We start from the raw sequence: 14,836 nt of genomic DNA on the forward strand, positions 1-14,836 counted from the left end.
TGCCAAATTAAGTTTAGTACTCTATAAACCAATTGAAAACTTTTTTGATCTTCAAATGTAGAAATTCAGGATTAGTCATTGTACAAACATGACTCACACAGCAGTTCTTTCTTTCTAGCCTCTTTTCTATCTGTTAGTGTTTGGTTTTTCTCCCTGTAACTCATTTTTGTTTAACTCTCTGAACCCCACCTTGTTTATACTGGGCTTGTTCTTTGGCTCTTGTGAGCTTCCTAAGTTCCTTTTGCTTGTTGTTTTTTGTTTCTTCACACTGGGTTGTTGTCTTCCTGTGTTGGATGAAAGGAAGGGTTCACAAAACCCAGATAACACAGGTGCCCTTTCAGAGCTATTCAGTTGCATTTATTTTTAACTTCGAGAAGTTGGCTGTTCTCTTCTTCATGTATTGGTTGTTTTCGAGGCAGGGTTGTCTTAAACCTGAGATTCTCTAGTTCCAAGCTCCAGGTTGCTGGTGTTACAGGCAGACACCACCATGCCTCATGTTGGCCTTTGTATACTTTTACATTAGAGTTCATGGTTCATTTTATTTTGACCAAGACAAATGAGAATATTCTGTAGATTTGTTCTAAATTACATTTGCACACTCACTATCACACTGCATTTTCTTCTTCACCCTCAGCCTTGTCTATGACTAAAGCCCCAGAACACCCAGTCTCTGAAGAAGCAGAAACTCTAGCCACAGATAAGCATCCAATCCCTGTGCTTCAAGCTCCCAGCATTGCTTTTCCCTTGGCCAACCCGCCTGTAGCTACACATCCTATGGACAAGGTTTGTTGATCCTTGCTATGGTGGTGGTGGCTTTGAGTGGTGTTCTCATGCTGGAGTAGGAATTCGTTGTCTGCATTAGACTCATTACTACTGAAAACTGCTTTGATTGAAATACAGTTTATATATTTGATTAAAATGTCACAATAAAATAGTTATACTGAGCTGGGCGTTGGTGGCACACGCCTTTAATCCCAGCACTCTGGAGGCAGAGGCAGGCGGATCTCTGTGAGTTCGAGGCCAGCCTGGTCTACAGGGCGAGTTCCAGGATAGCCTCCAAAACAATACCGAGAAACCCTGTCTCATAAAAACAAACAAAAAAATAGCTATACTGAAAATCGTTTTAATTTTTTTTTTCTAAAATGTAACTATTGCTTTCTAGATTGAAACAATGGAGGAAAGTCATGAAAACCTTAAAAAACAGTATGTGTTCCAGATGTCGTCTCTGAATTCTCAAGAACGGATTGATTACTGTCACCTTATTAAAAAACTAGGTACCAGTATTTGTTTAAAAATTTTTTCTGCTAGTGTTTTACTTTAAAACATACCGTTATTACAACCGTATTACTGGAATACAAATGCAGTCGTATATCATGTGTAATGGAGACGTTGAGGAAAGAACATGGGTAACTTATTTAAGCCCACACACTGAGTCAGCAGTAGGGTTTTGATTTTATAAAGATCTAATCTACATCTAAAATTACTAGGTCATGTGACCTAAGAATTTAGCTAGGCCTAGTAACATGAGCCTCCCAGCACTCAGGGTTCCTTCTCAGTGACATAACCCTTATCCCTAGCTGTGAGACTTTTCTTCTGACACTTGGGATAGGCAAGCTGGAAGACCTGATGTATTGTAGCTGGACTGCAGTAGGAACAGGATATGAGCCACCTGGGTCACACCACACTGCCACTAGCCACATGTGGGAAGCTAAGAAGAAATAGATGCAATTACCTTTAAAAATATTTTTTTATTTTTAGTATATGCGTTTAATCAGCATAAAACACCAGTGAAATGTTTTGCAGGGATTTTTTGGTTTGTTTTTATTCCTTTGAAATAGCCACCTGAATCTACACTAGCTTTTTTCAGTTGTTTGATAGCTCTATAGAGTCAACATAGTTACTCTGAGACCTTGATCTCACAGCTTGATAAAGCAAAAGAAAACATTCAGAAATAACAGGACTAAGCATTGGTGATCCCAGCAGCTGGGAGGCTGAAGCAGGATCTCAAGTTTGAGGTCAGACAGGGCTGCACAGTGAGACCCTGTTTGTAACAAAGGGTTAGGAAGTACTGGAACAATGACTCTGGGTTAAGAGCACTGGTAGAGGACCAGGGTTCTAGTCCCAGCATCTACATGGTGACCACAACCATCTTGTAACTCCAGTTCTAGGGGATTCAGTGCCCTCTTCTGGCTTCCATGGGTATTGTATGTCTCTGCTACTCAGCTATACATGCAGGCAAAACACCCATATACAAAAATAATAAAAAAAAAATTTAAGTAAAGAACAGAACTGGGGATAGTGTGGCTTTTATAGAGTACTTGGTGCAAGCATATGAAGCCCTGAATTTCAAGTGTGCTTGAGTCAGCATTGGAATTTTGATTTTTATAAAACCTTAATCCACATTTCAAATCACTAGGTCATGGTGTGCTAAAGGCAGAGATGAGGGTGATAATTTGAATGTTACTTTACATATCTATATGTCAATATTTTTCATTTAAGTTGTTCATTTTATAGAAGTTTTTTGTTTTTTTGGGGGGGGGTTCAAGACAGGGTTTCTCTGTGGCTTTGGAGGCTGTCCTGGAACTAACTCTTATAGACCAGGCTGGTCTCGAACTCACAGAGATCCGCCTGCCTCTGCCTCCTGAGTGCTGAAACTAAAGGTGTACACCACCACCGTCTGGCTTATATAAGTAATTTTTAAGCACAGTTGAAATGTTACGGTTATGGTAAGAAACCTAGTAAAGTAGAGGTTTTTCCTATGTATTCACAAAATGTTTTCTTTCCACAAGGTGGGTCAGTGATTGAGAAGCAGTGCTCAGATCCCAACTGCACACACATGGTTGTGGGGTACCCGTTGCGCAATGAGAAGTACTTAGCCTCCATGGCAGCTGGCAAGTGGGTACTTCATCGTTCCTACCTGGAAGCTTGCAGGACAGCTGGGCGCTTTGTGCAGGTGTGTATTCACATTTCTAGGAAGGTTGGTTCTCTTGTAAATGTCTCGAGATCCCTGCTCATTCACTTACCCTGTAGACCAGTTAGATTACACCAGCTGTGTAACAAAACAGCTTACAGGTCAGGTTGCATTACTCACATTCTTTTTTCTTCTTAAATGTTTTGTTTGGCATACAAAAATGAGCTTCATTGTGGCCTACTATTTGTTATCTAATTTTGTCAGTGTTTTTTTATTGAAATGATATTCTCTTAGCATGAGAAGATTCCAAGATATCTCATTGTAAGCCTTTTTCAATGGCTCATTTTACATTAAAGTAATTGTCGCAAACAGGCCAGCACAGCAGAATCTACCCTGTAGTTTCCTGAAGCTTCCAATCTGAGTTCCTTGGGAATTGTCTCAATTCATGCCTCCTCTGGCTGTGTTCCCATAAAGCCAAATATCCTGAATATTACTAAGTTGGCAAAATACAGTTGTCTGGCCAAGGGGTTTGATTCTGGGAAATGAATTTCGGGTTTTAATTAAAAGCTAGCTGTACTTGATTCTGAACTTAAAACCAAGTGAATCTGTATTTCCAGTGTGTTCACAAAATGTTTAGTGTTCTCTGTGTCTAACAATTGAATATACAGCTTTGATCTTAATAGACTGGAGGCTTCCTTAGAGCCAGAAGCCTGTGCCTAGTACCATGCTCTGTGTGTTAGAGCAACCCAGAGTTCCCTGGCCTGCTTTTCTAGGAAGAAGACTATGAATGGGGAAGTAGTTCCATACTGGATGCTCTCACTGATGTCACTGAACACCAGCAGAAACTAGCACTTGCAGCAATGAGGTGGAGGAAAAGAATCCAGCAAAGACAAGAGTCAGGCATTATTGAGGTATGAGCATATATGAATATATGATGATTACATAGATACCACAAATAGGATTCAGTATTATGACTTGTTTTAAAGACAATATGCTGGACCATGTAATTCTAATTATCTTTTATTCCTTAATTGCTATGTTTATCGTGCATTCTATGTTGAGCTAAAATTTTTGCTGTAGCTGTGCAAGTGCCACATGCTTTTAATTCCAGCACTTGGGAGGCAGAGAGAGGCAGGAGGATGTCTACAGGACATCCAAGACTCTGTAGAGAGATCTTGTCTCAAAAAAACAGAGTATTGTGTTGTACAGTAAGACATGGGTCTTCTAAAGTTAACTTGTCTTTTCAGGGTGTAGCATCAGGAGCCCTAAACTGGGTCCACAGATTCTCTCAAAGAAGTCTGAGACCCAAAGTCTATATACATTGAGTAGGGAAATTATGTCCTTTTTAAAAATTAATCGCTAATTGAAAGCTAGCATTCCTTTAATTAAATTTAGGCAACAAATCACAACACTACTAGTAGTTGTGATTCATATCAATAAAAAACAGATTTTATTTTTTTTAGGTAGCATACAAGTTCATGAGTTTGGTAAGAATTTTCATGCATACATATTGTTGTACTTTGTTCATCTTTACTGTCCTCTCCCACCCAATCACCTTTTTTTGGTGGGGGGGGGGGAGGTTACGAGACAGGGTTTCTCTGTATTTTGAGGCTGTCGGTCCAGCCTGGCCTCGAACTCACAGAGATCCGCCTGCCTCTGCCTCCCGAGTGCTGGGATTAAAGGCGTGCGCCGCCACTGCTCGGCTTGGTCTGACTTTCTTAAGTGATGATCTCCAGTTCTGTTTCCTTGTGCATGACATGATTCTATTCTTCTTTATGGCTAAATAATAAATACTCCATTATAAGTCCTGTGTTCTATATGACAGTGTTCCCTTAAGCAGTATACAGAGTTCCTCTCCCCACCCCCATCTTTTCCAGCATTTCTTGTTACTTTCTGGTGATAGCCATTTTGGCTAGGATGAGATGGAATCACAATTTAGTTTGATTTTTCATTTTCCTGATGGCTAAAATTCTTAAACAATTTTTCAAGTATTTATTGTCTGCATATATTTTCTTTATTTGTGTGTATAAGGAAGTCAGTCAGAAGGGTGTCAGACCCCCTGGAGCTGGTTATAGGTGTTTGTGAGCTGCCTGTGTGGTGCTGGGACAAATCTCTGGTCCTCTGCAGGAACGATATGCTTGTTTGTTTGTTTGTTTGTTTTTCGAGATAGCGTTTCTCTGTGGTATGGTCCTAGCTGTCCTGGAACTTGCTTTGTAGACCAAACTGGCCTTGAACTCACAGAGATCTGCCTGCCTCTTCCAACTGCTGGGATTAAAGGTGTATATCACCACCACCTGGCATAATATGCTTTTTTTTTTTTAAGTCTTATTTATTATGTATACAGTGTTATGCCTGCATGTATGCCTGCAGGCCAGAAGAGAGCACTACAGCTCTCTCACAGCATGTGAGTCTCCACATGGTTGCTGGGAATTGAACCCATGAACCCCTGGAAGAGCTGCCAGTGCTTTTAACCTCTAAGCCATCTCTCTAGACCCAAATATGTTTTCTTAACCACTAATTTTTTTTTGAGAACTTTTGGTTTGCTTCATTTACCTGTTGACTAATTGAGTAATTTAGGTCATATTTTGTTTTATTGACATTAAGTCCACTGTAGGGTACTCCTTAAACCTAGCACTTGGTAGACGAAAGAATTAGTTCAGAGCCAGCCTCAGCTACATTGGGACTGAAAATTAGCTTGAGCTATACGAAACCTTGTCTTTCAAAAAAAAAAAAAAAAAACAATGGGCCACTGGCGAGGCCAGCCTGGTCTACAAATCTAATGTACAAACTGACTTAATGGATCCCATTCTATATGGAGAGATACCATGCCCAGCCTAGACATAGGGGTGTGGGGGTGGAGAGGTGCCTTGATTCTGCCTCAACTAGACGATGGGACAGACTTAGTAGACTTCCTATGGGAGGTCTTATCCTCTCCATAGAGCAGATGGGAGGAGCGGGGAGAAGGGGGAGCTGGGATTGGAATGTAAAAAATAAACTAATAATAATTTAAAAACTAACAGGCTAGAGAGATGACTGAGGTGAGAGTACCTGCTGTTTTTCCAGGGGACTCAGGTTTGCACAATCATCTGTAAATCTAGTCCCAGAGGGTCTGACACTCTCTTCTGACATCTGCAGGCACTACACTCAAGGGATATACTGTGTGTGTGTGTGTGTGTGTGTGTGTGTGTGTGTGTGTGTGTGTGTGTGTGTGTGTGTGTGTGTAGGCAGACAAAACACCCATACACATTTTTTAAAAACACAAAGTTATTGACATTAAACAAGACAAATTTATTCATTACTTCTGTAGTTTGAATGTTTAGTATATTAAAATTGTAAAATTGCATGTGCCTTTTTTGTTTTTTAAATAGGGAGCATTTAGTGGCTGGAAGGTTATTTTACGTGTTGATCGGCCCCGAGAAGCTGGGTTTAAGCGTCTTCTTCAGGCAGGAGGAGCAAAGGTTTGTCCTGGATTAGTGTACTCCTGTCCTGGGGGCAGGCTTGCACAGAATTTGTCTGGCAAGGTTGCTGTGATTTCTTCATTCCCTGTGCCTTTGGAGGGGTGGTCCTTGAGTGCATTCTATACAGCTGAACCCCTGTGCAGCAGGAGGGGATTAAGATACTTCTCGTTTTTTTCATTAGGTATTACCTGCTCAACCAGTACCTTTATTTAATGAGGCTACACATCTTTTTTGTGACTTCAATAAACTGAAACCTGATGACTGCAGAGTTTTCATAGCGGAGGCTGCTGCCCAGAATATGGCCTGCTTGAAAACAGAGTATATCGCTGATTACCTCATGCTGGTTTGTCACATTCTCTTCTCACTTCCATTTATTATCATCGCTGTTAGTATTTGTGTGGTGGAGGGAACTGGAACATGTGCCAGTCGGAGGATAACTGGCAGGAATTGCTTCTGTCTCCTACCTTGAGGTTCAGAGGGTTAAAATCAGGTTTATCAGGTTGGTGGCAAGTCCTTGTACTAGTTGAGTCACTGCTGGCCTCCCACTCGCTTATTTCCAGAGATGCTTATATCTGTAGATAAATAGCCACACATTGAACCCTGGCTTGCTGCTGATTGAACCAATAGTCTGTTCTCTAGTCAGCCCTTGCAGTTTGCATGTGTAAAAATCATTAGCGTGAAATTTAAATATGACAAGTTTATGGAAATCTGAGTTGCTTTAAAAGTTTTACAAGCTCTTTAAAATATTGGGCTCATTAGAAAGAAAGTAGAGAGGCTAGAGATGGCTCAGAAGTAATACTGGCTGTACTGGCTGCCGCCATAGAACTCAAACTTGGTTCCCTTCAGTAACAGAGACCCACCCTGCCCACTTCAGAATATGAATGAAAAGAATCTGCTAGTATAATTTGTTTTTAATGATAAAAAGTTAAATGGATCATTCTTAAGATTTTTTTTAATGTGTGTGTATGTACATGTATATATGTGCACAAGTACAGACGTCCATACAGTTCAGAAGAGAGTTTCATCTCCTGGAGTTAAAAGTGGCTATGAACTGCCCAATGAGGGTGCTGAGAATCAAACTCTGGTTTCTGTAAGAACACTATGTGTTCCTAACTGCTAAGCCATCTCTCCAGCCTCAAATGAATGAATTTTAAACAGTATACTTGCTTCCTAGGTCTAAAGTTAACATTTATTTGCATAGCTAACATTTTAATAATATGCTTTATTACATATCAATTCCTTTTTCTCATTTTTTATGCATTTCAGAGTTATAGAAATCAGAACATGCATTTCCTCAAACACTTAGCATGTACATCCTTAACTGGAATCCAGTATTTGTTGTTCTCCTAGAAGAGCTATTACACAGTGAACTTTGTAGATGACGTTCCATTTTGTGAGTCAGTTTCCCCATAAATGGCCTTGCAAACCTTTCAGGATCCAGAGCATGATTGATCGTGTCCTTGGGTCCCTTTTCAATAAATTCCATCCCAGCCCCACAGAGATAATCTTGTTTTATATGTTCCCAGAATATATTCATCTTTCCTGTTTCCGAGCTTCATATATGTGCCATTAAAGAACATGTACTGTTTTGTAGTAAGCTTCACTTGACATAGTGTCCATGTGATGGTGCATGTTGGTAGCACAGCCCTTTTTATTACAGAACATTCGGTCTGAGTAGAGCGTCAACCTTTAACAACTTCCCTTCGGGTGGTTAAAGAAACTACTGAATACATACAGGTATCTAGGTATGCTTTTCCAATGGGCAGTAGTACAAGTCCTGGGTTTTAGTCTAAATAGTTTATGTGGTCTGGTGGCCCTAAATTTGCAGGGCATCCTGCTTCTTCCTCCTAGTACTAGGATTGCATGGTATTCATTATTGGACCTTTTCTAGAAAAGATTTGATACTATTTTATAGCAACATTTGGTTTACCGCTATTTGACTTTTAGCCATCTGGTAGGGTTATAGTGGAGTAGCATTGTGCCTCTTAAAGACTCACTCTTTTCATCTCTCTTGTTATTATATCTCTTTGCCTCTCGACCTTGAAACAATTATTCTGCCATGGCCTGCCAAGTGCTGGGATTACAAGCATGTGTCACTATGCTTGGCTTAAATTTCTATCTTTTGGTAAATACCTTTTGTGAAAATCATATGTTTTGTATCCTATCTTTTCTCGAGGCACCAATTTATTCTCTAGTATTCTTTTTCTAAAGTTTACAATTTTAGCTTTTATTATTTTGTTTTACCTTATTTGTGTGTGTGCGCGCGCACGTGTGTGAGTGTTGTCAGAGGCCAGAATAGGTTGTCTCACACTCTGGATGTAGAGTTATAGGCAGTTGTAAGCTGTATGAGGGTGCTGGGAACCAAACCCTGGTCCTCTGCAAGAACAGCAAGTGCTCTTAACCTTCAGCTGTCTCACCAGCCCCATAGTTTCTGTTTGCCTGGGACCTAAAAATTGTCCTTGATGCTGAGGTAGGAGCTGGAGTTTCCCCCCATATAAATACATAGTCACCATATGTTGAATAAACTTTCACTGCTTCAGAGGGTGTTTTGTTTGGGTTTTTTTGTTTGTTTGTTTTGGTTTTTTGGTTTTTCGAGACAGGGTTTCTCTGTGTAGCTTTGGAGGCTGTCCTGGAACTCACTCTGTAGACCAGGCTGGCCTCGAACTCACAGAGATCCACCTGCCTCTGCCTCCCGAGTGCTGGGATTATTGAGCATTGGGCGTGAGCCACACCCCCGGCCTGTGGTATCTGTCCTCGTCTCGTCCTGTCCCGTGCCCCCCACGCACGCCAGTTTTGTGTTTAATTTTGAGCTAATTGCTTTCTGAGATTTAGATCAGAAAAGTAGGGGATATTCTTCTAAAAATGTCGCTGTTCTAGCCGTGTATTTTGGAAGAATTGTCTTCCTCTGTAGATTTGCTGTCCCTTTGTGAGGATTCAGATGGCTGTTTTGTGGGACAGCATGTAGATTGTATGCCATCGATGTGTCTTTCCTCTGTATGTTTTGGCTGCTGGGATTTCACTTTGTAAACCTGCCAGGAGGTAGTGAGCTTTCAATACTTCTTCAAGGTCCTGCCAGGTATTTTAGACACTTTTCCCTTTTCTAAAGCTCTGCCTTTTACATGCATCTAGGATAAGTTTAAGTTATTGAAGTTGACAAGGCTGGGTGGGCATTGGTGTTAGCATCACTGTGGTTGGTTGTTTTGATATATAGAACAGTGGGTGAATGGGGCATTGAATTACATCTGCAGTTCTTTACAGCATTCTGTGATTATCAATGTAGCTTATTGTCAGTTCTAAGTACATACCTGAGTTTTGTTTTCAGTTTCACTGTGTAGTCCAGCTTAGCCTTGCCTCTGTGCCCTACTTAAGTTTTATTTTTCTTCAGCATGGATTGAAAATGGGTTGTTGTTTGGGCCACGTCCTAGATATCACGTGTAAATTGTGTAATTTCCTTTAAATAGTGTTATTTGCTTGCATTTACTTACCAACCACAACAGAAGCTGCCAGGCTGTAGTTCATGTTTCAGCTTTAACTCGTGTCTCCTTAGCACATACATGACATGGTTTAGAGCAAAGATTTGGCTGGGTTCCACAGACTGTGGCTTTCTAGCCTTGGCGTCTTTTGGGGATTCCCAACCTTTTCTGTGGGATTGTAGTTACTTTCCTGCCTGGTTCTTCAAACCATTACTATTAGAATTTTAGTCAAACTGTGTCATAGACTAAAAATCACAAAAAATGGGGAATATACCTGTCTGAGTTTTCTAGGTATGAACTGCTATAATACACACATACTTGATTTGTTTATTCTCCAGCATCTCATAGTAACTGCATTTAATATACTTTTGTTAGAATTTAGCATTGCTGCCAGAGTTAATGATTTCAATCAAAGGCAGTTACTAAGGCTGGAACCTGGTTCAGTTGGTACAAGGACTTGAGTTCAATTCTTAGAATCCAAAAAGGCAAGCATGTGACTCTTGGTTGTAAACTTAGCACTGGAGAGATGAACACAGGCTCAGTTCCAGAGCAGTGAGTGACCATCTCAAAAGGTGTTAGTATGATGACTTAGGCCTTCCATCCCAGCATTCAGGCAGGAGGATCACTGCAAGTCTGAAACATGCTACAACACAAATGCATCCCAGGCCAGCTTCGACTACAAGTTATTTTTGGGACTGTCTTCTGCACAGGTGAAAGATGTAGGGGTTTGGAGTTAGGTAAAAAGGCCTTAATGTCTAGTTATGTGAATGGGGTTGGAAGCCCCCCTTCATCCAATCCAATCCATATTTTAACCTATGAAACCATTAACATAGCCACATTTCACCTGAGCTTTGTCCCACAGGGGCTCATGAAGCATCCTGATTGGCCAACCTTAAAATAAACTGGAATGCCTCTTTTTTCTCATGAAAAAGTAGAGGAATGAAATCCATTGCTTCATTGCCTACAAATTTCCTCTTCCCATCCTAGGAATCGCCTCCTTGTGCGGATAATTACCGTCTCTCCGAAGCTGCTTTACTCCAGAATAAAGACTCCGAGCCTGGATTATGTCAGAAGAGGAGAGCTCCTGCAGAGAACATCACCAAACGGCCTCGAGTGCACTAGTGCACTAGGAGAAAAATTGCAGTTACAACCTCAACACTGTTGTGATGGCTTTGTGTAGTTTAGACATTCATCTGAAGGACTCTGCTTCAGAGCACAATGGTCCTGGGAACCTGATGCTTCTAACGCCTGGGTTTGAATCCCCAAATATTGACTGTTCTAATAAAAGGGACTTCACTAGCTTCTCAGGCCATACCGTGTGCATAATTGTTTTCTTGTAAACATCTGTGAGGGCTATCATAGTAGTTTTAAGGAGATAAATTAGTTCATAAAAACAACAAATGTTAATCAATTGGGGTTTCATGTTTTCCCTGCTTTTATATATATATACTTGCCATTTTACCTTTTTTAACAGCCTAAGCATGGGATTTAATAATGAAGCTGGGGCTTTAAACTTCAATGTGTATATATGTAAATGTATATGTATAAACTTCCATGTTTGCCAAATGTGGGCACCAAAATTTAGAAAATAAACAATAGCAACTCACACTGGTATTATTTGTTCGTTTAGCTCTAATGAAGAAAGCACAACACCAATGAAGATTAAATTTTGTTTTGAGACAAGATGTTAACTATGTAGCCTGTCTGACCCACCTGTGCCTGCTGAGATTCACACCCAACCAATTTTTTTTCGGTTTTAATGAGACAGGGTTTCTCTGTATTGTTTTGGAGGCTGTTGGTCCAGCCTGGCCTCGAACTCACAGAGATCCGCCTGCCTCTGCCTCCCGAGTGCTGGGATTAAAGGCGTGCGCCACCACCACCCGGCCAATTTTTTTTCTTAATCCTAGCAATGTATTTATTTTAAAATATATATGCTGGGCATTGTAGCTTATGCCTGAAATCCCGGCATTCCAGTGAAGTAGAAGGGTCACTGAGTTTGGGTCCAGCCTAGGCTGCTGAGTGAGTTCCAGATCAGCCTGGGCTGGAGTGAGACTGCTGAATAAAGCAAAGGCTAGAGAGATGTCAGAGGTTAAAAATGTGTATCTCTTCTAGAGGACTGAAGTTTGGTTCACAGCACCCTTATCAGGTGCTGCCTGTGGCTTCAACTTCACAAGCCTCTATCTGATGTCTTTGGGCTCCATGGGTACCAGCACTCGTGCCAGACACAAACACAGCTAAACCTAGAAGGTGACAAGCTAACCAAACCCCCCCAAAACACTAACCAGCATGAAGACGTTAAGTTTAGCTTTCTAAAACCCAGGTGTAGGGTCCCAGAACCTAAATAGGGTTCACTGGCTAACCAGTCTTAAACAGCTCTAGATTCAGTAAAGACCTAATCTCAAAAAGTAAGGTGGGGGAAGGGGAGCTCAGAGGTTAAAAGTGCTGACTGCTGAGTGCCTACATGGTGTCTGAGCAGGAGACATAGTGTCCTCTTGTGGCTTCTATGGGGACCAGGCAGGCAGCACCCAGACAAACACACAGGCAGAACGACCTTATACATTAATAATAAATGAAAAACAATTTTGAAAAATAAGTGGAAAGCAAGGGAAATGAGCGAGTTCAGCAGGTAAAGGTGATCACCCCCCCCAAAGCCTTGACAAGCAGAATCCACACAATAGAATCAACTTCCCCCAAGTTGTCCTCTATTTGACACTCATAGCGAATAGTTTTTTTTTTTTAATCTTAAAAAACAAGGTAGAGTGACAGACACCTGATCAGCAGTCAGTTCTAACCTCCATATGCTCACACATACACCAAGGACTGTATATTTATTTAAAAAGGTGGGGGTAGGGGGTAGCTCCAAATGTACTTTAGTTGGTAGAATGCTTGTAGACAGGACAACTAGGTTCAGCACTGCTTAAAACCAGGTATGGTGGCTCAGTTCTGTAATCCCAGCACTTGGAAGGAGGTAACAGATCAGAAGGCTCAGGGTTCTTGGCCATACCAAAATTCAGGCCAGCCTGGGCTATGAGATCTTGTCTTAAAACCACAGTAAAAGGTGAGAAAGCATTTTGTAAGTCTCATCTCATATGGTACTAGCACCTAAAGAATTTAATAACTGCCCAATTTAAACACTGACAAGGAATGAGTACCTTTTTAAAAATGCAAGGGCAATACAGGAGATGCCAAAGCCACGTCGTGCTGTCCAAGAGGGTTAGAAGGATGTTTCAAAACAAGCAATGGGGTTGAGAGAAGCAGAACACAAACAGCTGGCAGGAATAGACAGCCACTTAAAAAGGGGTCCATAGTTGAGGTTACCATGTGAACCGAGAGATTTTATCTTTAGGTATGCATCCAGGGAAGCCAAAAGCATGCTGACACTAAAACTTGTACATGACAATTCACAGCAATACGGAAGCAGAGTGGGAGCAAGTCACATGCCCAGAGGAGCATACATGTTATGCCTATACAACTGACTTGCTCAGCAAGAAAACTGATGGTACAACACAGATGGGCCTCAAAAGCATTTTTGTGTTAAAATGCTTGGGAATGAAAGGCTGTGGTGGGCACATGCCTTTGAGAAAACCGGAAATTTTATCAACTGGCGAGTTGTTATATACCCATGTCTAGTTTGCAACATGCTGATAACACAATATAGTACCTTCCTGCCCCTGTAAGTCAAGAGCTGAGGTTACAGAGATACGAGCACTATTATAGTAAGGTAGTACATACAAGATCAGGATCTCAAGGCCAGCCTTGGCTACTACAGAGCAAGCTTGAGGGTAGCCTGTATTCATGAGGTCCAGTCTCTAAACAGCCTATGGAAGCAAAGGTCTGATACATGCTTATAACCCTACCTACACTGAAGGCCGAGGCAGGAAAGATCTCAGAGTTCAAACCCCACCTTAGCTAAAAGGGCTGAGGATTTTGTATGTAGCCTGATGGTAGAGTGCTTTGCCTGGCATGTTTGGAGCCTTTAGGAGATATTCTGTTTTAAATAAAGTAGTTAAGAAAAAAGCCTTAGAACCAAATATACATCAGTGGTTAAGAGCACCTGATGCTCTTGCCCAGGACCAGATTTCAGTTCCCAGCACCTGCAAAGAGAGGTTCATGCTTGTAACTCCAGCTCTAGGGTGTCTAATGCCCTTTGGTCTCCATAGGCACCTATATAGAAGTGGCATACATGAATCATTTCTTTAAAAAGCCACAACCAAGTGCAAAGAGTATAAATAGTGTCGATTCTGTTGTCAAAAATGACTTAGAATATACAACTGACTTAGAAATTTAAAAGGCTATATATAATATAAACTGAATCTTGAAACTGCTGATTTGAAAGACGTGAGGCTGGAGAAATGGAATATCAAGAAAGAGTACTAATGTTCTGGACCCAGGTTTAACCCCCCCAGCCCACATGGTAACTATCAACCATCTGTTAACTCCAGTTCTAGGGACCCAACTTCTTGGGCCTCCTCCAGTACCACAGAAACACACATAAAAAAAAGAACTAAGAGGCTGGGCCTTTAATCCCAGCACTGGGAGGTGGGGGAAAGGCAGGCGGATTTCTGTTAGTTCTAGGCCTACCTGGTCTACAGAGCCAATTCCAAGACAGGCTTCAAAACAATAGAGAAACCCTGTCTCAAAAAACCAACCCCCTCCCCCTCAAAATACAAGAACTTAAAGTTTTGTACAAGGAGCTCAGAGATGCTCAGAAGTAAAATGGTTGCCAACACAAGCAGGATCTGATTCTAATCTCCAGTAGATTCCTGGGGCTGGCAGGAAATTGCCTTCAGTCTATGAGTTTATGGAAAGTTGTCCTCTGATCTCCATGCACATGTGAACAAGTAATTTTTAAAGAAAGGTGAGACCATGACTGAGGAATATACCCAATGCTGATCTCAACCTCTGGCCCCACACATGCCATGTTTTGCCCCAACTCAATAAGAGGCTTTGTCAGGAAAACTTTCAGTTTACAGAATAAAAGGTTTTAGAACCCC

General features: G+C 41.2%; 1 protein-coding gene across 1 annotated transcript in view; it reads left to right on the forward strand.

Moving 5' to 3' along the window:
• The window catches only part of Topbp1 (DNA topoisomerase II binding protein 1), a 41,338-nt gene extending 29,890 nt beyond the window's left edge, over positions 1-11,448 (forward strand). Inside the window, exons 22-28 of the mRNA XM_040739760.1 lie at positions 635-783; positions 1,163-1,274; positions 2,790-2,953; positions 3,685-3,822; positions 6,280-6,369; positions 6,551-6,712; positions 10,830-11,448. Coding sequence (XP_040595694.1) covers positions 635-783; positions 1,163-1,274; positions 2,790-2,953; positions 3,685-3,822; positions 6,280-6,369; positions 6,551-6,712; positions 10,830-10,964 — 950 coding nt within the window. The 3' untranslated portion in view covers positions 10,965-11,448. The remainder of the gene's footprint in view (positions 1-634; positions 784-1,162; positions 1,275-2,789; positions 2,954-3,684; positions 3,823-6,279; positions 6,370-6,550; positions 6,713-10,829) is intronic.
• Positions 11,449-14,836: the final 3,388 nt, after the last annotated feature.

This window comes from Mesocricetus auratus, unplaced genomic scaffold (assembly GCF_017639785.1).
Source record: "Mesocricetus auratus isolate SY011 unplaced genomic scaffold, BCM_Maur_2.0 Super-Scaffold_100691, whole genome shotgun sequence".
Taxonomy (NCBI): Eukaryota; Metazoa; Chordata; class Mammalia; order Rodentia; family Cricetidae; genus Mesocricetus; species Mesocricetus auratus.